Source organism: Triticum aestivum, chromosome 5A (assembly GCF_018294505.1).
Source record: "Triticum aestivum cultivar Chinese Spring chromosome 5A, IWGSC CS RefSeq v2.1, whole genome shotgun sequence".
Lineage (NCBI taxonomy): Eukaryota > Viridiplantae > Streptophyta > Magnoliopsida > Poales > Poaceae > Triticum > Triticum aestivum.
In genome coordinates this window covers 591059871-591084987 of record NC_057806.1, presented here as the reverse complement: position 1 = coordinate 591084987, position 25117 = coordinate 591059871, and the positions used below count along the sequence as shown (strand labels likewise).

The window sequence follows — 25117 nt, the reverse complement described above, 5'->3', positions numbered from 1 at the left end:
ACATTGTGGCACATGGATTCGGTTCGTTGAAAGTACTATCATATTGGTTTGGCATCAGTACACGATTACAGAGACTATCTCTTTTTTTGGGTCGCCCATGGATAATTTCGAATTCGACATATATTCAGTGAAATGGGATGATCTAATAAACTGTTAGATTCATTTTTTGTTACTGTTGACGAGGATAATCAGGAGATTGGGTGCCTTTTAGTTTTACCTAATCCTTTTGTAGTATGAAAGGTCTTGTGCATGGATAGGTTTATCATTATGCAGGTTGACTGAGCAAATGAGCTCCCCATTCATAAACATACCGTTCCCTTTGCTGATTAGAAATTGAGCATGTCCCTGCAGTAGTGAAGCACTCATCAAGTTAATTCAATGTCTTTGAATAACGTAGCAGAGGTAAAGCCTCCCCTTGAAAGTTGAAACAATAGTTTAATCCGTACAAAGGGCCCAGCGCTAGATTTTGTCCTGGCAGTCACAACAAGAAGGATCCTGAATTCCCACGTTGGACAGCCCCAACATTGTCATGCACTCATGCTGGTGTGTGCTGTTTGCGGGTTAGTACCATCTGACAGTTCAGATAGCTAGTAATGTGCTAGATTGCAGCACGGGAGGTGCCAGTCAGCAGACTCAAATGCCACCCGGGCCGGAATATTTGGTGGGGACATAATCCTGAAAATACACCCCACACATGGTTATCAACAAATAGGGCCCCAAATGCCACTTACTGTGTCCATTATGGGTGGTCTAGACTCTGTGTGGTCGTAAGCATGAAAGCGATCTCATAGCTGGGAGGTACTATTTGTCGTCTTGAATCTCACCCTGTTGGCCATGAGAATGTTTGGTCTCTTGGATCTTTTCCTGCGTTAGCATGACTGCTACTCTAGGCAGACTACCTTGCTTTATTTCTTTAAGATTCATATATGTTGTTTCATAACATGGAAGACCTACTGAAAAATTTCATTAGATGAACACTCGATAAAAGGGTAAACTTGATGTACACGTTGGGCTCCCAGCACTCCAATTTTTACTTCTTAATTGCTAGCGTAATCTCTATTCTTAATAGGTGGTGAATAAGAAAGTTTCTCCGAGCTCGCATTCAGGCAGTCAGACTACATTTAATTAGGGCTTTTATATCGATGTTCTTACTGCATTCTTCTCATAAATAAATGATTACATAAAAAATCATCCTATTGTTTAGTCCTTTTTCTACCGCAATGGGCACATACCACTTGCCGGTTGGTATCAAATGTAAAAATGGAAGGCCTTTTCAACTAATATGCAAATAGCATAGGCATGATATGGTTATAAGCAGCCGTCTCTCTTTTAGGTGCAAGTTTCCTTTGTTTAACGGTAGTTATTATTTTTCTTGGAAATGATAATCCTCCTTAGGTAGCGTCAAATTGAATCCTCTGCCCTTTCTTTGTTCTAATTTTTTTTCTTTTCGTTGCAGCTACATTATGTACCGCTCTTCTGTTTGTTCAAGGAACAACTCCAACAACAAGTGCGTGTTCACGCAATGAAAGTTGTCCTCATGGCTTATTGTAAGCTTGCGCAAACTTTACATAATCTTGCACATCTCTCAATTTTATGCACCTCGGTGACATTCAGTCGTTTATTGAACTCTCTGTATCTTTATTTGTTCAATACTTGCTTCACTGGAACCATTTTGTTTTTGTCATGTACAGCTCGACTTGAGCCTAAATTATTGTGCATTGACTCAAGAAATCAGTCCTGGACTAGAAAGCCGCTAGCTACCTTTGCATTTTTGTTTTTGAGTAACATTTCTGTATTTATGTACCTACACATCAATAAACTGTTTCACTTCCTCAACTACAAACCCACCCCTTAAGCTCCGCCTGTGGATTTATAGGTGTATCCCTTTCTTCTTTCTCTTGGTAGTGTGCTTTCAGTCACGGCTCATGTCATCATGCTTGCCTTTTTACTCTCCATACCTCTAGCAAACTCAAAATTCTGGCTTATAATTTTGGGTTCAAAGGGGTGAGCTTAGATAGTGGTTTCAGTTTTGAGCTTTTATTTTCTGTATCAAGATGAGTATATGTTTGAAGAGTAAATCAGTATGATATAATGTTATGACACAATGCCAAATGTATATATTTCTTGTGTTTTATCCTGTATATACGGGGTTATAGGTTAATCTTTCTTGGTTAGTCTTTGATGTTTTGTCTTTTTATTGATGGTGCTTTGTTAATTGGCTAAGTAAATTATGTTGTCATGAATGTGCTTATCAGTTGAGAGATTTTTTTGTCTATTAAGATCTGCCTTCGTCTGTTATTGGTATGTGCAGACCACCTGTTTGCTGAAATGGCTACATACAAATCCTTTTATTGAGGGATAGTTGGAACCTTGGAGATCTGCTTGTTTTGCTGCAGAGAGTGATCACGGAGCACTACGGGAAGAGCAAGTAAACGTATTAAGATAGTGTACAAAGTCTCTCGATTAGATCAAGGAAATACCAAGTAGGTATACTTGGATACTCCTTTGACATGCCTATCTCAACTTGAATATAGCTCGTATGTTACAATAATTAAAATAATTTTGGTGGTTCTTGATTATTAATGTAGGTCCTGTCATCTTTGACAAGTATGAGACCGGAGGTTGCTCCAACTTATGGATTTTCATATAAACCCAATTCCTAACAAGAGCTTTCCTTTGTGTGGGTTATTCCGAATCCAGTGAGTAAATTGGATTAGTACATTGCGAGCTCGTTTGCCTTCTGCACCCTGCTTCTGTTTCTATCCAATAACATTATTTCTGTTTTTCTTATATTGATGTTCATGGCTCTGGTTATCATGGGGGTTAAGTAAACCTGCACTTGCTTATTTTCATTTCCTATTTTCTTTAAGCTTTATGTGTTCCTTTTCATAAAACACTATTTTTACAGTAATGCTATCTGGGGAACGTTCCTTGGGGATGAAATCCCAGCGAATGTCCCCAGAGCCGTATGTTCGGGATTAGACGTGGCAGTTTTGGACCAAAAACTCCCCAGATTTAAACGAAATGCCATGGCAGTTTTGAAAATTGCCACCCCTCAATGAAGAGCCCTGCGGTTCGCAAATGCCATCCTGGCTGGCGAACGGTCGCTGGCTATTGGTGTCCCTATTTTTACAATGGTAAGATGGTCTAGAGTAATGATTTCGTTTGGTGCTTTGATTCTACCAGTTTAAGCTATCTGGTAGAATCCCTACGCGCATGGTGCCCAAATCCACCACGCGCCTGACCCTGACAACCGGCTCGCTGCTCCCCTCTGTCCTTTGCCCATCCTAAGGTTTGCGCCCCCGTTGTTCCCCAACCGAGACAGCTTATCAGTTGGTTATGTGATTTCGTTCCATGGTAGTTTTTGCTTTGGCTGCAATATGTGTATAGGGAGTTTGTGTCAAACTCTGATACATTGTGGCGCATGGATTCGGTTCATTGAAAATATGATATTGCTATGAAGTCGATACATAATTACAAAGTCTATCTCTTTATTTGGGTCACCTATGGATAAATTTGAGTTCGACGTATATTCACTGAAATTGGATGATCTAATAAACTGTTAGATTCATTTTTGTTATTGTTGACGAGGATAACATGGAGATTGTTATCTCAATGCTTCTTGCGCTAGGTACCTTTTAGTTTTCCTATTCCTTGTATATGAAAGGTACGGTTGTGGTCTAGGATCTATGTTTATCACTATGTAGATTTACTGAGCATGTGAGCTCATTATTCATAAACATATTATTTCCTTCGCTGATCAAGGATTGAGCATGTTTCTGCAGTAGTGACACACTCATCAACTTAGTTCAATTTTCTTGAATAGCATAGCAGATGTAAATATTCCCTTGAAACAATAGGTTAATCTGTACAAAGGACTCAATGCGGGATTTCGTCCTAGCAGGCACAACAAGAGGATTCCTGAATTTCCATGTTGGACAGCCCAAACATTGTCATGTACTCATATCGGTGTTTGCTGTTTGCGGGTTAGTACCATTTGATAGTTCAGACAGCGAGTAATGTGCTAGATTGCAGCACGAGAGGTGCCGTTTGCAGGTCAGGGTTCTCGCCTCGTTGGCATGATTTACTCACTCCTATATGTCCTCAGATGAGGTTAATGTACTTTGTTGGGACTTTGTGTTTCTCCAAGCCCACCACATGACATTCTGTGCAATCTTATCATGGGCCTTCTCCAAGTCAATGAACACCATATGCATGTCCTTCTTTTGCTTCCTTTATCTCTCCATAAGTAGTCATACCAAGAAAATGGCTTCCTTGGTCGACCTCCCAGGTATAAAACCAAAATGGTTTTTCGTCCCACTTGTCATTCTTCTCGAGTAGTGCTCGACGACTTTCTCTCATGGCTTCATTTTATGGCTCAAGAGTCAAAACTCAATTCCATGGTAATTAGTACAACTTTGTACACCCCCCTTGTTCTTGAAGATTGATGCTAATATACTCCACCACCATTCTTCGGGCATCTTGTTTGATCGAAAGATGAGGTCGAAAAGCTTAGTTATCCATACCATTGACGTCTCCAAGGCCTCTCCACACCCCAATGGAGATCAATCAAGGCCCATCGCCTTGCCTCCTTTTTTTTTGCCTCCCTGACCTTGTCTTGGATTCATCACACAAAACGGATGTTTGTATCATCAAAGGACTCATCCAACTCAATGGTAGAGCTCTCATTCTGTCCATTGAACAACTTGTCAAAGTACTCTCATCATTTATGCTTGATCTCCTCATCCTTCACTAGAAGCTGATTTGCTTGTCCTTGATGCATTTGATTTGGTTGACATCTCTCGTCTTCCTCTCTCTGATCTTGGCCATCTTGTAGATGCCCCTTGGCCTTCCTTCATGTTTAAATGCTGGTGGAGGTCTTTATACGCCCGACCCCTTGCCTCACCCACAACTCGCTTTGCAGTCTTCTTCGCCACCTTGTACTTCTCTACGTTGTCTGGCACTCCTATCCAGGTATAGGCATCTGAACAGTCTTTCTTCTCCTTAATAGCCTTTTGGATATCATCGTTCCACCACCATGTATCTTTAGCTTCGCTTCTCCTACCCTTGGTCACCCCAAACTCCTCCGAAGCTACCTTCCAAGCACAAGTCGCCATCTTCATCCACATATTATTTGCATCATCTCCTTCCTCCCAAGGACCCTCCTTATAACCTTATCCTTGAAAGCCCGAGTTGCCTCCCCCTTGAGCTTCCATCACTTTGTTCTAGCGACTTTGGCGCGCTTATCCCGCTGGGCACGAATCGGAAAGCAAAAGTGACCCACCACAAGTTTATGTTGAGGGACAACACTCTCTCCAGGTATCACCTTACAATCTAGGCAAGCACACTTGTCTTCTCTTCTCAAGAGGACGGAATCAATCTGGCTACAGTGTTGTCCACTACCAAAAGTCACTAGTGAGATTCTCTCTTTCTAAAGTGAAGCTAAAGACATCCTCTCCTTGATTCCTGCTGCCATATCCAAATTCCCCATGCACTCCTTCAAAACTTGTGTTAGATGTACCTATCTGGCCATTGAGGTTCCTCCTATGAAGAGCTTCTCGCCAATACGTACACTCCTAATCATGTCCTTTAGGCCTTCCCATAACTCTCTCTTGGTGCTCCCACTGTAACCTACTTGCAGGGCATATGCACTGATAACAATGAGAACTAAGTCCTGACGGCTAGCTTGACCAGGATAATCCTGTCTCCTTGCCTCTTGACGTCTACCACTCCGTACTTGAGGCTCTTGTTGATCAAGATGCCTACTCCATTTCTGTCTGTAGATGTCCCTGTGTGCCCCAGCTTGAAGCCGGTATCCTCTACCTCCTTCACCTTTTGTCCCTTCCATTTGGTCTCTCCTCACTGCTGCATCCACTAACTCCCGTAACTTACCTGCCAGGGATCCTACGTTCTAGTAACCTATGCGGATCCTACTAGGCTCGGTTAGTTTCTTTACCCTTCGCAGTCGTCGAGTCAAATGTGAAGACCATTGCTCATTTTTCGCTACATCGGAGCGTTGATGGAGTGCTCCACTAAGGATGCAATGACCTGATCCTTGCTCACTTACCACTCTATCCAGATCAAGATACAATGTGCCACTAAAGGGGTGACGTCCCGACAAGTCATGTCGAGGTACACGTGTAAATACACACAGAGAAGGCAAAAGTGGAGTTAAAAAGTGAGTTATTATGTCTTCTCACTTGACCTTCAGTATAGTCTATTCTCATAACTATCACCAAAAACATCGCGAAGGACTTCATGCGTTCCATTCTTTGTTGGCATGTTGCAAGATTAGATGGAGATTCTCATTCAGCAGTGAAGGTTGAGAAAGTAGATACCTAAAGAGTTGATAGAGTAAGAGAGTATGGAACAGAAAACAACTCTGTTGTTGTTCACCACTTGAATCAACAACTATGACATGTCATGTTTTAGCAATCACGTGCCATATTAAATGTACAAGAACAAACAAGCTAATTTTATTACCTTGTTTTTTTGTTTGTTCACTTCGTCTTTACGATCTTCGTCAATGTTGCAATTGTATTTAGATCCCTCGAATTCAGAGGCAATAATCCTTGTTCTACTGGTTTCTTTTCTTTGGTGATAGTCTTCCTTTTCACTATTCATGACTTCCTTGTTGCCTCACATGTTCTGATAGCCAAGTACCACATGATGAGCTTCACGCACACTTTTCTTGGCTAAGCCATCAGACCCGTGTCTTTTAGCTTTCCCATCTTCCTCGATAAATCCAATACATAAATTGGTTGTCAAGCACCAGGAGTTTACAAGGTAAAAAAATGCAACACATGTAGACTAGGAGTTTGTAAAAGACATACAAAATGAACAACCACAATGAACAACATCTCGAACAAAGAAAGAAAAGCACAATAAAATTATCCCATTCACTTGGAGTTGTGTGTTTCAGGAGCCTCTCGTAAAGAGAAGTTGTCCCTACTTCATTTCATATTTATATCTACACTTCGTCGAGAATTAGTCTATTTTTTATTCTATAACAAACTCTATAATCCCCCTTTTTTTAAACTTTGATTCTATTCTCTTATTAATTAATGAATGAGGCAAATCTATAATCTCCATTTAAAAAATAGTGCCACACCGACCAAATGCCATTACAATCTTTGTAAACACTTCATAACATAAGCCCATACCTTCTCTGATAGGCATATATTAATGATTTGAGAATTAACAGATTAGAATCAATGACTTGGTGTATGCACAAAAATTTGAGTTGTTCTCATGGGTATAACAACAATTACTCCAACATCCACAACACATCAAAATTTCATAGTTAGATCTATGTGTACATAGGAAGTTTAAATAGACAATAGAAACTTCCAACCCTAAAAACACTAAAATGAGTAAACACAAATAATTGCAGAAATATCTAGAATGCCTCAGGAGTCAGATTTCATAGCCGTCCCTGTAAATCATAAAGCCTAATTGTCAACACAAAACATAAACAATGTCATAGGGACGAAATTAACCATCTGTTGCCACGGATGCGACAATTGTTAGACCTGTATGCGTGCTTTGTGGTGGCATGGGTTGGAAGGCTGTTGGCTATTGTGGTTCTGATGGTTGTCATCGCCTCCGGCGTCATTGTTGGCATTCACACCGGTGACCTCGCCGCCACCGTTTGCTCGGTCTTCCACCTCGTCATCAGAGTTAGGTTGTCAAAGAGCTTATACATCACCTGGTTGCGGAACTCCTCCAAACTCCTATCCTGGGCACCTTGTCCTCCAATGTCCTCCGACTTTTGGTGCTTCCTACTTGTCGCTTGTGCATGAGGAAGACGAAACCCACCTAAAACAAAAAAACTAGTTGATTGGTGGCGTTCAAAAACCTTACTTACCAAGCAAACATGCCCATATGGAATAGCAGATCTCCTTGGCCCATATGCAAAATTAATTTTTTGTGCTCTCTCACGTGGTCAAGGCTTGGTTGCTCTTCATTTTGGCAATATTAGTGTTAGCATCACAAAAAGAGGAGAAAACATGGAGTTGTTAGGTCTTGGGTAACCCATGATCATACTCTATTATACCCAAACCCATGACCACACTCTATTGGATTATCCTTCCATTGATTATCAATAACAGCCCTGCTAAATTAGAAACGTTACCATGTTTCGTGTGTATTATGCCATAATTGCCTACATGGCTGCATGCCACTACATGAGCACGCGCCGCACCGTCTATTCACACTATACAACCCTTGCCAGTCGACGTCATGGCATGCAGCCATCGGTGCCGTCCTATCACTACATGAGCACGCGCCGCAATGTGTTCACATTTACGCCTAATAACGCCACCATAGCCGGTCTGCGTTTGCGTCACAGTGCCTGTATGCATCCAACAACTCCCCTCCTCCCTAGGCCCCAATCAAAAGCGAAGGTTTACTTTTCCTCACACACAAGCATTAAGTGGTAGGAAGCACCGAAAGCCATATGTCGCGTGTATGCCATAATTGCCAACATGGCCACACACCACCGGATGAGCACGCTCACATCGTCTATTCACACTCTACACGGTCCTTGCTAGCCTGGTTGGTGTCGTGGTGCGTAGCCACCAACACCGACCTATCACTACATGAGCACGCGCCGCACCGTGTTCACATTTACGCCTAATAACACCATAGCCAATCTGCGTTTGTGTCATGGTGCTAAGATGCATGCAACAACTCCCCCTCCCCTAGGTCCCAACCAAAAACGGCAGTTTCCATTTCCTCGCACAAGCAATAAGTGATATTGCCATGTGTTGCGCATATGCCACAATTGCCAGCCAAACATGAGCGCGCGTCGCACCGTCTATTCACTCCACACAACCCATGCCAGCCTGGTCGGTGTCATGGCGTGCAACTACCAACCCTGACCTACCACTACATAAGCACGCGCCGCACCGTGTTCACATTATGCCTAGTACCACCACCCTAGCCAGTCCGCGTTTTCGTCAAGGTGACAATATGCATCTAGCAACTCCCCTTCCCCAAGGTCCCAACCAAAAACGGCGGTTTCGTCTTCCTCACGCACACGCAACAAGAGATAGGAAGCACCAAAAGCCGGATGAGATTGGAGGACAAGGTGCTCAAGGTAGGAGTTTGGAGGAGTCTCGGAATCAGGTGATGTCTAGGATCTTCGACGACCTATCCGACTTCGATGACGAGGCGGAATACCGAGTAAACAGTGGCCGCAAGGTCACCGGGGTGAACGCCAAGAAGCACGCTGGTGGTGATGACGACCACCAGAACCACAGCCATCGCAACCGCCTTCCAACCCGTGGCACAACAAAGCACGCTTACAATCGCCGCCTCCATGGCAACCAATGGGTAATTTCATCCCTGTGAGATCTAATTGTTTTTGTTTTGTGTTGATGATTAGACTTTATGATTTAGAGAGATAACTATGGGATCTGACTCGGGCGTTGGTATTTCCGCACATGTTCACTCATTTTATTTTATTTTAGGGTTGGAAGTTTTATTATCTATTAAACTTTCTGTGTAGGCATACATCTAATTACGAATATATTGATGGTTCATGGGTGTTGGAGTAATTGTTGCTATACCCACAAGAACTCATGAATGTCTTGTTTGGTTGTTGGGCATGTCGATTAGAGAGAATTTTTTGTGCACATACCAAGTCAATGATTCTGATCTATTAATTCTCAAATAATTAATATATGCCTATCGGAGAAGGTAGACTTATATTATGAATTTGTTTACAAAGATCATAATGACATTTGGTTGGTGTGACACTTTTTTTAAAAGGGGGCAAAAGATTTGCCTCATCTATTAATTAAGGAGAGAATAGAGTCAAAGTTTTTTAAAGAGGAGAGAATAGAGTCAATGTTTTTTTTTAAAAAAGGGGAGAATAGTGTGAATAGATCTATTCTCATCAAAGTGGAGATATAAATATGAAATGAAGTAGGAACAACTTATCTTTACAAGAGTCTCCTGAAACGCACTACTAACTCCAAGTGAATGGATAATTTTGTGTTTTTCTTGCTTTGTTGAGGATGTTCTTGTTTATTCCAAGTGTTCATTTTGTATGTGTTCTACAAACTCCTCATCTACACGTGCTGCATTTTTTTTTAACCTTGTGAACTCCCTCTAATGCTTAACAAATGATGTATTGGATTTATCCAGGAAGATGGAAAACCTTAAAGCCATTGGTCTGTTGGCTTAGCCAAGCAAAGTGTAGGTGAAGCTCATGATGTGGTACCTGGCTATCACAACATGCGAGGCAAAAAGGAAGTCATGTATAGTGAAAAGGAAGGTCATCACCAAAGAACAGAAACCAGTAGAGCAAAGATTATTGGCTCTGAATTCGAGGGGTCTAAATACAATTGCAACGTTGATGAAGATCGTAAAGACAAAGAAGTGAAACAAATAAGAAAAACAGGGTAACAAAATTAGCTTGTTTATTCTTGTGCTTTTTATATGGCACATGATTGCTATATAGATGACATGTCATAGTTGTCGATTCAAGTGGTCAACACTTCCTGCTGACAACAGAGTTGCTTTATGTTCCCTGCATTAACTTAGTACTCTCTTACTTTGTTAACTCTATTAGTATCTACTTTGCCAACCTCCACTGCTAACGGAGTAAGAGTCTCCATCTAATTTTGCAGCAGGCTGCATGAAGTTCTTTGCAATGTTTTTGGTGATAGTGATGAGAATGACCACGCCTTGTATGGTGATACTGAGGATGTCAATGTGAGAAAACATAAGAACTCACTTTTTAACTCCACTTTTGCCTTCTCCATGTGTATTTACATTGGTAACTCGACATGATTGGACTGGTATATATTATGGCTAAATAATTTACACCATGGCATCATGGCAATGACATACAATTTTATCTGTACATTTGTGAATGAACAAGATAATTTTCTGCGGGTCATGCCCATGCAAAAACATGAACCTACATAAAAAAATACCAGGCTAGACTGTAAAAGCATTATGTGAAGTGAACCATGTATATATGGAGACATATTTTTGTACTTAATTGCTAATACATAAAGGAGTTATTTTTTATTCAAAAGTTGTAGGGGAGGTCGTGAAAGTTGCTATTTTTGTCTAACTTTGTATTGGGCACCTATACAAAAAAAATACAATGTGTTCTGAAAGTGATTTCCCCCCTTATGATAATTAAACTTGCTTGGGTTGAGATGGCATCATTTTGTCCCATATGTTTTGCTTGCATGCACTATATGGTAGATGTATCTTTTTAACTGCTATTTTAAACATTATTAACATGTGTTGCCCATGTATGTTTGTGTAGCCTTCTCAACCTGTCAATGTACTACCTCTGTCCGGGTTTATTAGTCCCTATTGTATTTTGGGCCAAACATTGACCTTTGATTTAACTACCAAAATGTAAGTTATATACCACAAAATTAGTATCATTGGAAACCTCTTTCAAATATGAATCCAACAATATAAGTTCTGTAACATACCTCGGCACGCAATACAAAGGGGACCAATAAACCAAGACGGAGGTAGTACCCAGCAAAGGCTACTTAATTTTTAATCGTACCTTTCTTTTTGTAGAGACCGCCTACCGAGGGAGAAGGCCAGTGTGCGAATATTTTACAACCAAAGGATGTAACTCGTGGCAAAGATACGTGCTATGAAGAGTCCAAACATTGTTTAACTGGTCCTCCGCTGAACTTGGTGGTTCCACATATACCACCACACGGTCAACCTGATCAGGTAAGGTGATAATATTTGGAAGCATGTAATCTCCTGCATATTTGTCCATGCACTTGCGATATCAACTTATCATTTTTAATCTGAATTCTTAATGTTGCCAATGTTTGTCATCTACGATGGCCATTGGGGGTTCATGTCCGAAAGTAGATAATTCTGGTCTCCACCTTCTAAGAGTACACAGTGTATCTTCGGTAGCAGCAATTGCTAGTCTGATTGTTCTCATGAACTTGTGTGCCTTGTTGGGTTTTCATAGTCCCTTAATTTTTTTCCATCAATTTGCTCTGCTCCTGATGTCTCTCGACTTGCACTAGCACAGTTTAATGTTCTTGCTATTAATTAACAATGATATGGTAGTATGTTGTGTTATTAGGCTAATGTGTCTATGCCTGTCACCGTACATGTTTGAAAGCAAAGAGGAAAGATCATATAATTTACTTGAACTCTTTACAGGCGGAGATTTGAAATCTGATAAATTTTCTTGTGGTAACATTAGGAAAGAGCCCTACTGGATTTCTTATCAGTTGGTCTTTTTTACTAAAAGGAGTCGGTCATAACAGTATGATCCTTAGAGGCATAAAAATTTCTTAATATTATTTTTTCTCGAACACGCGGGAGAGCTGAGTATCAGTTCATTAAGAAGAAGAAAAAGGTACAAGGTAGACGGAGTAAGCTTCCTCACCCCAACACACAAGACTCAACCTCAGAACACACCCCAACACATGCCTTGGAAAGCCTTTTGCCCCACACAACAATGTACATGACCAGCCCTCCTGAACAGAGTTACACATTCAGAACAAACGACCTTAAGGGCTTCGTGAAAGAGCAACTCACGGAGCCCTACTGCTCCAGCTGAACACCATAGGGCACTCATTCGCCACATGTTGCATGACCACCATGAGTCCATGACACATGGGATTGCCCCGTTGAAGGCACAATCATTCCGGTGCTTCCAGATCGCCCATGTGGCTAGGATAGTAAGGGAGTTTAGCCCTTTTCTTAACTCCTTGGGTGTCCCTTTAATCACACTGCCTCACCACCTACAGAAAAGGCCTAAAGTGGGTTGCAGCGTGATGGAAAGCAAGCCCAATCTCAGAAGGATCAACATGTAAACTTGTCGAGCAAAAACACATGAGAACAAAATGTGTTGGATGGATTCCTCGGCTTGATCACATAAGGGGCAGGCTGCTGGATGAGGCAGTCCTCGCTTGGCGAGGCGATCCGCAGTTCAATGGCGCTTATTGACAGCAAGCCAAATGAAGAATTTGCAGCACAAAGGGGCCCAGCTTTCCCAAATTCTTTTCCACGGGCAAATCTGATTGTCCCAAGGAAGAAGGCATTGTAGGCTGATTTGCTAGTATACAAGCCGACTTTGTAAGCCTCCACCGATGTTGATCAAGGACTTGCACTGTGAGGGCTCCCTTGATGTCTGCAGTCCATCTGTGATTGTCTAAGCCTGAGCTAAAGAAAGTTTGCTGGTGAGTTTTTTTAGAGATTAACTTGAATAAATTTGGAGCCAACTCAGAGATGGTCCTGCCCTTTAACAATCTATCAAACCAGAACAAGACGGACTGACCATTGTCAGCAACAGATTCAACTGCAACACTAAACATAGCTTGGGCATTGTGTGGCACCTGAATGGGTAAACCCGCCCAAAGGCGTGAAGCATCAGTTTTCTCTAACCAAAAGCCATTGAACTCGCAAAGCCCAGCTAAGAGTTTTCAGATTATGGATCCCAACCCCACCATATTGAACTGGTCGCTGCACTCCCATGAAACCAAACAATCGGTGCTATTTACCTTCTCATGTCCCATCCAATGGCCTTGATCACCCACTTGGGCATATCCTTTTTAATCATGAGATAGATGGGAATGGTGATAAGCACAACTCTTGTTGTAATGAAGCGGCCAGCACGATTCATGAGTGGTGCTTTCCAACCTGAGAGATTACCAGCCACCTTATCAGTTAGAGTATGCAATTCAGCTTTGCTGGGCTTCCTGATATTAAGTGGGAGTCCAAGGCACGTGCAAGGGAATTCCTTTATCTGACAAGAAAGTGTACAGGAGACTATCTCTATGTCCTCTTCCTTGCACTGAATGCATGCCTGAAGATATTAAGAAGTTGCTTGATCAAAGTGGGATTACTTGTTAACGGCCGCATGAACATGACCACATTGTCCGCATAAAAGGAGATCCGGTGTTGCGCTCACTGTGAAGCAAGTGGCTGCAAAAAATTATTGTGTACCCCAAACCACAAGTGAGTTTAGGATACCCGTGGCCAAAATAAATAACATTGGGATAGCAGGGAGCCTTGATGAAGTCCATGATGATGAAAGATCATTTCTCCTGGTCCCCCATTCACTAAAATCTGAGCGGGTGCAGTAGGTAGCAGTAGGCACAATAAGTTGCACCATCGACGACATAAACTGGGGTGTTGTAGGATCTCCAAAGGAAAAGGCCAGGAGACTGAATCAAAGGCTTTAGATATATCCAATTTGAGAATAATGTGAGGTTCTTTTTTCCAATGTAGATATTTTCCATTTGCTGGACCAGCAGAAAGTTATCCTGTATGCTCATTCCCTTAATAAATGCAATTTGATTGATACTCCCTCCGTTCCTAAATATTTGTCTTTTTAGAGATTTCAAATGGACTACCACATACGGATGTATATAGACATATTTTAGAGTGTAGATTCACTCATTTTGCTCCGTATGTAGTCACTTGTTGAAATCTCTAGGAAGACAAATATTTAGGAACGGAAGGAGTGGATACCAAATTAGGCAGCAAGGGTGCAAGGCGGTCGGCCATAAAGGGGCAGCCCCAGTGCATGTAGCTCCCGCTTGCGCAGGGTCTGGGGAAGGGTCCGACCACTTTGGGTCTATTGTACGCAGCCTTTCCCTACATTTCTGTAAGAGGCTGTTTCCAGGACTTGAACCCGTGACCTCATGGTCACAAGGCAGCAGCTTTACCACTGCGCAAGGCGGTCGGCCATAAGTTTAACAAATTATTTAGCAAAACTATGAATTAGACTTATGGGCCGAAAATCCTGCACATTAATAGCATCAATCTCCTTAGGCGGTAGGTTAATGAAAGCTGTATTGAGAATCTTAAGCTTGAATAGTTGAATATATGATCCTCTTGAATTGCTGAAAGAGCAAGCATCACATCCATCTTGATAAAATCCCAACATGATTTATAAAAGCGGTCTGTAAACCCATTCGGTCCAGGAGCTTTGTCCAGCGGTAGTTCCTTTATGGTTGCCCATACCTCCTCAGTGTGAGGCTGCTCGAGAGAAGTTAAATCATTGGTGCTAGCTGTGAAAGGCCAGGAGATCCAAAGTGAAATCTCTGTCATGCACATCTGGGAAATATTTTTATGAGTTACCAACTTTAATGGTTTCTTGCCAGTACCAATCTGAAAATATGTTTAAATGATTACACACATCTATTATTGACAACAGATGGTGAATAAATGAATATTTATTTTAAGCTGGTAGTGTAAAATGTCCAATACTTCCAGTGATTGTTGCATGATCCACTGTTACAGGGTTCTCATAGCTTGATTATGTGCATGAGTATTTCCTTCTTTTCTGCACCTAATACAAATAGAGATCCCGTATTCTCGTTTGATTGAGTTGCTATTTTGTAGTTAAAAGTAATCAAGGTGTCAAATGTCGTGGGGATTAATCCAAAACCTTTCGATCCTGAAACGTACATGGAAGAGGATGACTTCATTACCGATGAATCTAAGGGCAAGGAAAGTGTGCATATGGATGTTGTCCGTTGCAGAAGGGCCAAGAATGCTGATGGCACTGAATCTGTGAGTCCATTTTTTTTTCTTGTAGCAAGAAAATGTTATCTAGTCTTCCCCTACCAAAAAGGTGATGCTAGCTATCATCTTTTGAATGTGATTTCTCCCTCAGAAACCATGTCACCTTTGTCATCTAGGAAGGCATCCACCTCCTTACAGTTACAGAAACAAGTGAATGGTGCTCACTGTTCTCTACACATACCTCTGTCTTATTTTTGTTTCTTTTAGTATGGAGTCTACATCTGTTTGGAATGCATTGCAGTATTACGCTTTTACTAATCTACATTGGCAAATTATTTCCTTTCATGGTCTATCTTTGACGTGTATGGATAAGAGTTAAAGACCAAGTTTCTCAGCTTTTACATGGTGATCCGTACAGTTCATGTTTGTATGCAACTATCTCTTTCCTCTCATTGTTGAGGCTTTACACATTTCTCTGTTGCAGCTTGAAAGCAATGCACGTTTTGTCCAGTGGAAAGATGGAAGCATGCAACTACTGATTGGTCATGTGGCTCTTGATGTATCTGTAGAAGAGTCAAGTCAGCATACCCACTTGTTTAGGAAGAATGGAAAGGCAAAACATCTATCCATTTCCTGCAACATTCTTATTGTTGTTTGTTTGCACCATTATCTTGTCATCGTAACTCACAAATACCTTTTCATCAGGGGCTTCTACAGTCACAAGGAAGGCTTTTACAGAAGATGAGAATTATGCCGCCCGAGTCATCTTCAAGATCTCATAGCTCATTAACAGCTCCTATTGATTCTCAGAATGAGAAAACAATTAAGGTGCAAACATGGTATGATAAAAATATCCCGAGAGAATGAAGCAAGAAAGGGAAAGGGTAAGTGGGTAACTGAAAGTTCTGATATTTTTCCCAAGTTCTGTTTTTCGTTCAGATACAAAATCTTAATTGCATGTCTGTGATGTGTGTCCCTATGGTGATCTTCTTAATCTGGTTCTGAACTGAAATGATTTGCCTGTTACTTGCTGGGTTTTTTGTTGTTGTTTTTTTGTTTTTGACGTTGTCTCAAGGAACTGTAATCTAAGTATTGTATGGCATGCTGGGATGTTATCATCATAATTCTATTGTGCAAACCCACCTTTAAGTGACATCTTTAGTACAGTTCATCAAGAACCATATTAAAGTTTTAATATTTAATGCACAGAGAATTAAGGAGACTTATTGTGCATGACTATATGTAAGTAATAATTTCCATACTGCTTATATTCACAGTGGCCTTGGTCACTATTCAATCCTATTCTACACAAGACAAAGAAAAATGACCTATTTGATACTTTGAATTTGGTTTTCTTTCCAAGTTGTGTACAATCATGAGAAACTGCATAAGAAACGATGGCGAGTAGCGTATGTGGGCATGCCTGGAGAGATGTGAAAGATAAGGTTCACCCTTGTAGACCCAGATGCACACTTGAGTGAGGTGGATATCTCTGCATGAGTTGTCGTGCCAAGAAAATGGCTTCCATGGTCGACCTCCCAGGCATGAAAAGGGCAGCCCGGTGCATGTAGCTCCCGCTTGCGCAGGGTCCGGGAAAGCGTCCCAGGCATGAAAACCAAACAGAATTTTGATCACGCTTGTCATAAGCCAAGCATTGCTCATTTTAATTTAACCCACGGTCAACAGTCTACATTACATGTGTAAAGCATCTTGAACACATCTTTAGTAGATCCTTTTGCAGTTTTCACCACATGTATTAATGTGCATACATTGTGTTTGGCAGTGAGGGGGCCAAAGCGAGTTATCTCTTTCTCTTTCAACGCTCTATGCAGTGTTAATAGATTTTGTCTAGTGTGGTTCCTCTTTAGATTGTATCCTTAGTTCCTTGCAGCTGTTACAACTCGCCTTTTTTGGAACTAAAAGAGAAACATTTTTTTAATCGAACATGCAAAAAGCTATGGATTTTTTATTTCTCAATTGTCTGAAAATTGTTGTTGTAAGTCGACCGTCTTGCATTAAGCCTAATGTTGAAAAGAAAAGGAAAACTGCTTGGTTTCTGCAATTGCTCAGTTGCACTGTCCTAAACCTGTAGTTTCTAAAACGATTTTATCGATTTTAATAACTGATCACACGATATATTTTCCCCAGCGCCGTTTATCTTTTCGGTTTATAATTTTCTGTATTGGTATATCCTTTTGCTTTCCGATAGTCGAGTATGTGAAACATTTTCTCAAAGAGTTCTTTCTTTTTCTTGGGGTTTTCAGGATGAAGCACCTAGTTCGTGGTATAATCCTCATGGAAGGGTGGCACACAGTGGTTTTGAGCATAACTTGGAGTTTGAAGCACTGGCTCAGAGACGTATAATCAATGCAAAGGTGAGTCTTCTTTTATCATAAACATGCAAGAGTTGTTGGCACCTATTCGTCTTTATTTCTTGTAAAATGCAGTCAATTGTTAGAAATGGGATTCCTGGTAAACCATTATTTCCTCATGCTTGTGTGTTGATGATCAGGTCCATGAGTATTCTGCCAGTGAAAGTGAGGAATTAGAGTATGGAACAGAATTCAAGGATATAGAGAGCTCACCAAGACATGAAAGGCAAAATGAACTGGATGAAAATAATGTATATGATAAAGACCTAGATGTTTCTTCTCTGCCAAATGAAGAGATTGAGGTAAGTTATCTGTTGAGTTCACCTGAAACTCCTATTTAGATGTAAAGAACTTGAATATGTACAGTAACTTAGAAGGGCTAATCAGATGGACTGCAAACAGTTATCTTGCATAACTAAAGGAATCTACTTTGAAATATTGCATCTTTTGCTAGTTCTAGAGTCTGACTATGATTTTTGTTTTGTTTTGCATTTGACATTTATGATAGTACAGCAGCACTATAATATCTAAGCATGAACTTCTCTGTTGCACAAACCAAGCTTCTTTTTTAAGAGCTCTTTGCTTTCATGATGTTTATCACAGTGGAAGAGGCTTTTATTGAAATTAAAACCAGCACTTCGAACCAATCCTCTTTTTTAGCACAGACAGACAGTAGGAGAGGCTCCTACTGACATATATTGACCAGCCGTCTACCAATCCAGCCTATTGGTTAGCAGAGTCAAGAAGATACAGGGGGAGCTGGAGGTATACATGGGGAAGCCTAGATTATTGAACTGGAGAAAGTTTCAACAAATGGGGCCAGGGAGGGCTTAACCCTATGTTCAAGTAGAGAAAAATCCTTGTTAAACCTCTCTTTCCACGATCCAAAGGATGGGGGAATACCCTGGAAGATCTTGTGGTTATGCTCCTTCCAAATACTCCGGGCTGACGTCACAAAGACCTCCATAAACGTTGGGCGTGTCCACCTTTTTCCTGAGTGCAACAAGTGTTGCCGGGTATCGGCATTGTCAAAACCTCATCCCCACCGTGCTCCAGCAGCATCTACTGGATGGGCAAGTAAAAGTCAGGTGTTTAACGGTCTCTTCTATTCTGCCATTGCACAGAACGCAGCTGACATCATCATCCACGTTATAATGTCTCCTACGGAGCATGTTCTTTGTGTTAACCTGTCAGCCAACACGAGCCACGCAAACACTTTGAGTTTCATAGTGCACTTTAACCGCCAAATCCAGGTGAATGCTTCATCCGCATCTACATCTTTGAACTAAAACTGGTAGTATCTGGCCGGCGTGTATTTTGGTCCCCATAGACACGTTCATGCATCAGTATTTGCACTGTTAGGTTCAACCGACGCCGTCATCTCTAGTCTGGCTTGCTCTAATGGCTAGCTCTATCTGCGCATGCATTACGTATATGTTGCGTTGGAGATTTGTATGCTTGCTCTTTTTGTGAGTAGGCTTATTGCTCAAATGATTGTCCTATAAAATTGTGACCTGAGACATTTTGTAGAAGCATTGCAAACAAATGCACTTTCTTTACAATTACATTTCAACGCTGGTGGCCTGATGTGTTGATTGGTACCCGTTCGTTTGAAAATACACCACAATTACCTACCAAAATTTTTGTTGTACAGTGCATCCTTTCTCTCCTGCAAACATATAACAGTATGCTTGTTTTGCTTAGGCGCTCTGCGTTTCTTGTCTTGTTTGCTGGCATAATCTGCTCCAACTTGCTTCTGTTGCAGGGACAAGAGCATAAGAGGGGACCAAGGAAGGGCAAGGTGATCGACTTCGGTGAGGAATTATATCCACCAAAGAAACGATTTCTCAATCGTTGGAGAAGGCAGTTGTTATTGACAGCGATGATGAGTGAGAAGAATTGCCAGCACCAAACAGAACAGTCAAAGCGCAACTGAATTCTGCATATGGATTGTCTGATAACTTCTCCATTTCTTAAACGACTTTGTACAATAAAAGTGGGACATGCGTATGAATAATGTGGTGCTATACTTTGTTCGCCATTTTCAGAGTTACCGTCAGAAAACTGCCATTTTATAACCTGTTAGTACTTGTGTTGTTTCCAATCCTTCCCTCATGATGAATTTTTCCTCTCCATGACGTTGAGCGAGAGGAAATTTTCTTCTTCTGTGCTGCAGAGAAAAAAAATTCCTCGCTGAGATGCAAAATTGGACAAATTTATGTAAATCTTCTGTAGTGAATATCTTACTCGTCTTGGAGTACACTTTTGCATAGGTTTGGATAAACGTCTGGTCCAAGCTTAGGCCTTTTTTGGTTCATAGGATAGGATTATCATAGGAATAGGAATTTTGTAGGAAATGAGATGGCATGTATCTCAAATCTTATGGGCAGGAATAGAAAAAGAGATGTCATTTGGTTGACACCAAAGGAATTTTTTCATTAAGTCTAGGCTTATTTTTATTTTCCTATGAAATGTGGAGGGAGGATAGGAACCAATCCTATGTAGGAATAGGAATCTATTCCTGTGAACCAAAGGGCTAAAGGAAAAAATCCTATAAAATTCCTATCCTCTAAAATTCCTTCAAACCAAAGGAGGTTATTTTTCTTGGCACGGCCGTAATTTTACGGTGCCGTCGATGAAACTCCGCAACGTGTCCCAAAGCGTCTGCTTTCATCCATGATTCCGTTCCTTGAAAATGAAATAAAAAAGATGATATCCGCGTAGTGACGGCACGTACGTTAGGGGTACAACTTTCTTTTCCATCGTCATCTCTAAAGAAGCATTCTGCTTTCGTAAATGGTTCCTCCAGTCACCCCCCACAAAGCATGAGCAGCTTTGCACTAGTTGCTGCCCGGTCAGAAAACAAAAAGGAAAGCAAAATTGGAACAAAAGGAGCAAGTGTTTTCTTTTTAGTATTTGTTTTTTTATAAAAAAAGTGTTTTCCTAAAAAAAGAACACAAAGAGCATTTTTTTTTGAGGAACGAACACAAAGAGCAAGGAAGTAGCGGATCGGTTCGCATCGGGCTGTCCAGAGCTCCCAACAGGTGGGCCCACGTCCGCAGCCCGCAATCGCAATCCACCGACGTCTCTTCCTTCCTTACGATCGATCCCCTCTCTTTCATCCTACTCCTCCCCCACTTCTGACCCAGCTCCAGAGTTCCCCACGAAGCGAGCGTGCGCGACCTGACCGAATTCCCCCCGCCCCGCCCCACCCCAAACCCTAGCCCGCCCGCCCGTCCGCCCGCCGGGCCCCCGGCGCCGATGCCGAGGCGGCTCCTGGAGGGCGCCATGGCGCTGGCGGTGGCGCCGGACGCCGCCAACTCGTCGGGCTCCGGCGCCGCCCCCGGGTCCGGGTCGGGGCCCCTGTGGTGGGTGTTCGACTGCCACGGGGCCTGGTACAGCCTGGCGGTGATGCTGCCGTCGCTGGCCTTCGTCGGGTTCCTGGCCTGGCAGGCCCGCCGCAGCTTCCGCCGCCTCAGCTACGGCCGCTCCCACGTCGTCGTCGTTGCCTACTACGCGCTCCTCTGGGCCGTCGCCCTCCTCAACCTCCTCTGGTGCTTCCTCCAGGTCCGGCCCGCTCGCCCCCGTTACCGTTCCCAACTCTGGCTGCTAGTAGTGTTTTTTGGTGAATTCTGATGCATAAATGATGTGGAGTAACTCGTGCTAGTTTTTTTTCCGTAAAAAAAACAGTGCTTTTTTTTGACTTCTTCTACTAGAGGCTAGTGAAGTAGGTAGACGAGTTCAATCAGTTATCATAACGTTGGGTAGGATCAGCAGCAAGAAAGGTTACAGCTATGGAACCGCGGATATGAATCTGCGTTCTTAGACTTACTGAACAGTTCAAGTTTTGTATGCTTGCTTGTGTTTGATTGAGGAGCAGAATAATTGGGTACAACCGTACAAGTTAGGTAGACTTTTCATTAGACAAGTCTATTTTGTGTACATATGGTTTACCTTTTGTTTTTTCAACTTGGCAATTGAATGAATGGAAGTTGGGTTGTGATCACAGAAGCAGATGAGTGGGTATATGGGTAGGTTTTGGTCTGGTAATTAATGATGAGCTAGCAGCAGGCTTCTGGTAGGTATTTCTGTTCAAGACTACAAACAACTTGAGTACAATTGGCCTGGTTGCTAGTTTCCGGTTGCTTGATTACACATTGGCCTGGTTACTAGTTTCAGATTTCAGGTATATGTGTTTACTAATGCCACTGTTCTATGGGGTAATTGCATGAGCAACCGCTGCTCATATGCATGTGATTTTTGACCTGTTTCATCTTCAGTAACGTTGCTCATATGTTCCATTGTATATTGTCTGTTTCTATTACTCTTGTTTAACAGCAGTTTTATTGACTGACAGGCGTGGCAGTGTATGCCTGATAGGGCCTTCTCATGGAATGTGCTTTCATTGTTTACCAAATCTGGAATGTTATTCTTGGAAGTTAGTCTTATAGCATTTCTACTTCAAGGAAATGAAGCCAGTGGTTATGAGTCTTTGGGACGTACCTTTGTTATCTCTGGTGCTGTAGTCAGTGCTGATGTATTGCTCAAGGTATGTTACCCCTCCATGGTGCGACGTTTCTTTATTTTCCCAGTTCAAATAATGTATGATGGGCCAGATTTTTCGTAAGCATTACCCGTGATCTGGTTTTAGTTCAAGGAGGGAGTATAGGATATCATTGATTTATTCTTAATAAAAATATGGAACGGAAACAAATTAACTATTTATCAGGTTCACCATGTCTTTTTATTATAAGTAAATAAAATGATCACCATTGTTTCATAATGGAGTGTGTATTCAAGTCTGTATCTGGTTTCTGTTGATGCTAAATCTCGCAGGGTCTTATCTCTTGAAAGTTGATACTATAAAATGAGTTTTGGGCTGCTACAGAGAGAAAACACACTCCATAGTTTAACTCTTCACTCTATGTTGTTTCATTGCATTAGATTATGCTGCAGGTGGATGTTTGAACGATAGTTTTTGTCATGCATATAGCTAGGGAACTGTATGTTGCCTTTGGCCTCACATTTCCTCCCTCTTCAGACCATATATGTATTTGGCTTTGGTGTTCCTTTGTTTATCGATGCTGACCAAGGAACTGGTGGGAAATGGGGCCTATGGATTCTCCACAAATTGGTGCTTACAGGAGTTTATGGCTTGATTGTTTTCATGCATCACTCGAGGTGGAAAGACAGGCTACCTGGTAATTGGTTACACTAATGCTGTATAATTTTGTATGTTTCAAATCTGTTGTTTGATGATCATCATTGTGTACTCAATATCATTTCACCTTTTTATGACAGCAAAACCAGCATATTACCAGTATGTGTGTGCAATGCTGGCACTTAACGGCCTATCGCTGTTTGGCTGTTTCCTCATTGCATGTGGAGCTGGATTTGGTTTATGGTACATAAATAATACCACAGCTCATATTGTTCTAGCTTATTCTGCACTTGAGAGCAAAATTTGAGTTTTGTCTATTGTGCAGGCTGTATAACTTCACTACTGTCTGTTACCACGCGCTTTACCTTCCACTTCTGTATGTGACTTTCTTAGCAGACTTTTTCCAGGTACCTTCTTCTTACCTATGAAATTAATACCTCTCTTTCTGTACTCCTATCGTCTTCAGCTTGTACACTGGAGTGTTTTATGTGCCTTTTTGTTCCTGTAGTGATTGTCTATGTCTTTGCCTGTTTGTTTGTGTGATGTTGTAGGAGGAAGATATGCTTCTAGAGAACGTATACTACTCCGAGATGAAAGACGCTGGGTTCTTTGACGCTGACTGGGATTAAACCTGCCTGCGGAGTCCATTCACGCTGTATGACTTATTTGTATGTGAATTTGCACGGAGTAGCGTCATCCTGGAAACTGAATGAATCTTAGAACAGAGATTGTACCCTAACAAGCAACAACCATTATAATCAATGAAAATGTGTAAATTTATCGATACGCACACCTGATTTGTGTCCTCTGTCACCATCTGTTTGGCACCTCAAGAATTGCCATACCTCAGATTGCCAATTACTTATCACGACGAGACGCTGTCGAAACTTGAAAGCCATAACTGGTGGTACATGTATGTGGACGCATAACTTGCCCTATGTTTTGTTCTGGCAGCTCTCTGGAATCTTTTCGCTACTAGTGTTACTATTACTACTTGGGTATTTCGAGTTGCCAGTGCAAGCAGGAAGTTGGAGTGAGATTCGAGGCAGTTACTGCACACATGGTATCCTTGTGTCATTTCTGTGTACTGGTGTACGTTGTTGGATTGGATATGGCATTGGCATGGGCAGTGACAGCAGTTATTTAGAGTATTAGTTATGGCTTGGAGGATGGAGGGCGCTGCTGCCGCTGAAGTTCCGTGAGGGAGACTGGACGAAGGTGACATGAGTTCATGACGCGACAGACAGCGCTTCAACGGCCTGAAACAGAGGCCATTGATTTTGATTTAGGTGTTAGAGGCCATTGGTTAGCTGCGTTCACCCGTCCGTAGACACGGTTTTCCCGTCAAACGGACACCCACAAATGCTCTTGGACACGGACATGGAGTTTCTCGGGTCTCAAATGAGCCCAGATGAACAGTAAAACGAAAAAATAATAATATGAAAATAAATCATAAAAATCCTTTTTTTTGGCAAACATTAATAAATGTTTTGAGTGCTTGCAAAGTTTCAGCTTGAAATCACATTCGTGTAAGTTGTGGCAAAAAAAAGTTGACGCTTCGAAGATGCTATTTTTGAAAGTATTTTGGAGCGTTGATTATCTTTTTTGCCACGACTTCCACAAATGTGATATGATGATGAAAATTTGCAAGCACTCGAAACATTTCTTAAGTTTGCCCACAAAAAATCAGAATTTTTTGAATTGCTTTTGAATTTACTGTTCATGCCAAGAGCATTTGAGCTTGTGCTCATATTAGGATTTTTCGCTTCGACAACCCGTCCTATTGTTATAAAAAATAAACTCATCCTCAAAATTGAAAGGAGCACTATGTAATGCTCGGTAGGAAAACGGCTCCATTGCTCTTCTAGACCCTTATTCTCCGGCGATTCTCCGGCATTGCCTCCCTAGTGGAATTTGAGCATCATGCTCTGGATTTCTCTCCCTACATCTAACCTCTGATTTGTTCTTCCTTCCAATTCATTATGCCTCCTGTCAGTTCCTCTTTTCCATCAGCCAACAACCATCTCCCCCAAATCCCCTCTATCAACCTACCGCTGCAAACCCAGGAGGGTCCAAGCCACCACACTAACGGGGT

At 41.7% G+C, this 25117-nt stretch overlaps 2 protein-coding genes across 6 annotated transcripts; both read left to right on the top strand.

Annotated features, from left to right (window-relative positions):
- The first annotated feature begins 1454 nt into the window (after positions 1–1454).
- On the top strand, positions 1455–19965 carry LOC123105068 (protein LEO1 homolog). 5 transcript variants are annotated; one of them, XR_006450647.1, is made up of 12 exons: positions 1455–1547; positions 2312–2483; positions 2589–2699; positions 10153–10409; positions 10638–10722; positions 11560–11721; positions 15367–15537; positions 15974–16102; positions 16195–16373; positions 17754–17864; positions 18002–18163; positions 19627–19965. XR_006450647.1 is itself a non-coding variant. In XM_044527049.1 (10 exons), the coding sequence occupies exons 5-10, from the start codon at positions 10243–10245 to the stop codon at positions 16354–16356; spliced, it is 876 nt and encodes a 291-aa protein (XP_044382984.1). In that variant the 5' UTR covers positions 1455–1547; positions 2312–2483; positions 2589–2699; positions 6080–9336; positions 10153–10242; the 3' UTR covers positions 16357–16374. The 5 variants fall into 5 exon arrangements, 3 of the variants coding, with proteins under 3 accessions (XP_044382984.1, XP_044382985.1, XP_044382986.1); XR_006450648.1 differs by having other exon boundaries at positions 2312–2487; XM_044527049.1 differs by lacking the exons at positions 17754–17864; positions 18002–18163; positions 19627–19965 and adding an exon at positions 6080–9336 and having other exon boundaries at positions 16195–16374.
- A 1035-nt stretch (positions 19966–21000) lies between these two features.
- Positions 21001–23808, top strand: LOC123105066 (protein CANDIDATE G-PROTEIN COUPLED RECEPTOR 2). The gene is made up of 6 exons (XM_044527048.1): positions 21001–21428; positions 22219–22410; positions 22903–23062; positions 23163–23265; positions 23348–23429; positions 23574–23808. The coding sequence occupies exons 1-6, from the start codon at positions 21123–21125 to the stop codon at positions 23649–23651; spliced, it is 921 nt and encodes a 306-aa protein (XP_044382983.1). The 5' UTR covers positions 21001–21122; the 3' UTR covers positions 23652–23808.
- The last annotated feature ends 1309 nt before the right edge of the window (positions 23809–25117 follow it).